Source organism: Daktulosphaira vitifoliae, unplaced genomic scaffold (assembly GCF_025091365.1).
Source record: "Daktulosphaira vitifoliae isolate Bord-2020 unplaced genomic scaffold, ASM2509136v1 Scaffold_1688, whole genome shotgun sequence".
In the NCBI taxonomy this organism is placed as follows: Eukaryota; Metazoa; Arthropoda; class Insecta; order Hemiptera; family Phylloxeridae; genus Daktulosphaira; species Daktulosphaira vitifoliae.
This window is the reverse complement of record NW_026101248.1, coordinates 1-1793: the sequence shown is the minus strand read 5'-3', so window position 1 is coordinate 1793 and position 1793 is coordinate 1. Positions and strand designations below refer to the sequence as shown.

The 1793-nt window shown below is 23.8% G+C and overlaps 1 protein-coding gene across 1 annotated transcript; it reads left to right on the top strand.

Moving 5' to 3' along the window:
• Positions 1 to 539: 539 nt before the first annotated feature.
• LOC126909859 (ubiquitin carboxyl-terminal hydrolase 3-like) lies at positions 540 to 1779 on the top strand. The gene is made up of 5 exons (XM_050692277.1): positions 540 to 707; positions 769 to 887; positions 970 to 1157; positions 1219 to 1259; positions 1342 to 1779. Exons 1-5 carry the CDS (start codon positions 683 to 685, stop codon positions 1497 to 1499), a joined length of 531 nt encoding a protein of 176 aa, XP_050548234.1. The 5' UTR covers positions 540 to 682; the 3' UTR covers positions 1500 to 1779.
• Positions 1780 to 1793: the final 14 nt, after the last annotated feature.

Genomic DNA, 1793 nt, shown 5'->3' with positions numbered 1-1793 from the left:
TTTTGAAGTAAACTTCAACCAATCAACCTTTTGCATTTTAAAATTATTTGAAAATTTAGATTTAATATACAAATTCTTCATTATATTGGTTTTAATAATACCGGTGGCAACAATAATCTGTTTCAATGGACCATAAGTTATTTTTTAGGTATGAAAAAAAAATTACCACACCACCTTGCTTAAAAATGCACTATTGAAAATTTATATTTAATATAGAATCATGTGTCTATCCTTTGAAGGTTAAAGGGTGGTAACCCCCTCCAAAAATTATTTGCAATGTTAGATTCTTTTTAGCTGCCCATAAAATATTTAATTTGATGACCTGTTTTCCATTTGTTCATGAATATTTCTGAGATTAGTAATGCAAAAAAATATATGGAGTATTTCGAGTTAAACAACAATTTCTTTACAATAATTTTTAATAGTTTCAATGAATATGAGTGTTTATCTTCAATGAATCACTCTGTATTACTATTATAAATTGAACTAAATTTAATATTTTTTGTTAACCATTGATATCTTGAAAATTATTCTTAAAAATGTATGCTTTTATGAATATATATCTTGTATACATTTATAGGTCTGCTGTTTAGTGTGTCGATTATATTCCAAAACTTATGACCCTTTTTTGGATATTTCATTGGATATTCCTGATTACACTGAATCTGACAAACAATTAGCAATGCGTCCAATGGATACATTAACTGGTATGTACTTATATTCTAATTTTTTAATAAAATTTATTAAGTTTATATTTTATTTTTTAAGATTGTTTATCTCGATTCATTGAAATTGAAGAACTCGCTGAAAATAACTTTTATTATTGTAATGGTTGTAAAAGTAAACAAAAATCAACCAAAAAATTCTGGATAAGCCAACTACCCAATGTAAGATAGATTTTATTAAATACATTATTTTATATTTTATTTAATAATAATAATTACAATTACAATTAATATTTTATTATAGGTTCTTTGTTTACATTTAAAAAGATTTAGATGGGTCAAAGCACAACGTATTAAAATTCATACTCCTATACAGTTTCCAATTGAATCCTTAGACATGTCTCAGTTTTTATTAAGTGACAAACGAGTAACTATTGACAAAGAAGACTGTTTGTATGATTTGTCAGCTGTCATTGTTCACGAAGGCAATGGGTAAATTTACTTTTACAGTAAAATAAATTATATTTTTTTAATTTATATAATTAATTTGTAGTGGTGGATCTGGCCATTATACCTCTTTTGCAATTGATAAAGGTATTTAATTTTCTAGATAATCTTATAAAAATTCATTTATAAAAACAAATGTTTTTTAAGATGTTATGTTTTTTAATTTTAGGCGAGTGGTTTGAATTTAATGATGAAAAAGTTCATGAGGTTAATTCGTCAATTGTACAAAATGTAGAGGCGTACATACTATTTTATATTAAAAGGAAAACTAGATTAAGATCTCAAAGTCTTTTGGGTGGTAGACACATCATTAACAATGAACTATAATTGGTAGATATAATGAAAAATTATTAGTTAAATGTAATTTTTGTATTACATTTTGATCTTCAAGATACAAATAAAAAATATAAAACAATAAAATTGCCTTAAACTAACAGTATTCTTATTATTGTAAGTGTGTTTCAAGCTTTAAATTATTGTTGTAGATTATATTTCATAATCAATCAATTGTGTAAATAAATTCGTATTTTTATATTGTAAAATTATAACATGTAAATACACATAATATATAAGTGGGAAATGCAATATTTGTATTTGAAAACCTAAATTAATTGAAAAAAA

Coding starts and splice junctions, on each gene's coding strand:
- LOC126909859 (XM_050692277.1), top strand. CDS start 683: ATGCGTCCAATGGATACATTAACTG. Junction 708..768: donor TCCAATGGATACATTAACTG/GTATGTACTTAT, acceptor TTATTTTTTAAG/ATTGTTTATCTCGATTCATT. Junction 1,260..1,341: donor CTCTTTTGCAATTGATAAAG/GTATTTAATTTT, acceptor TTTTAATTTTAG/GCGAGTGGTTTGAATTTAAT.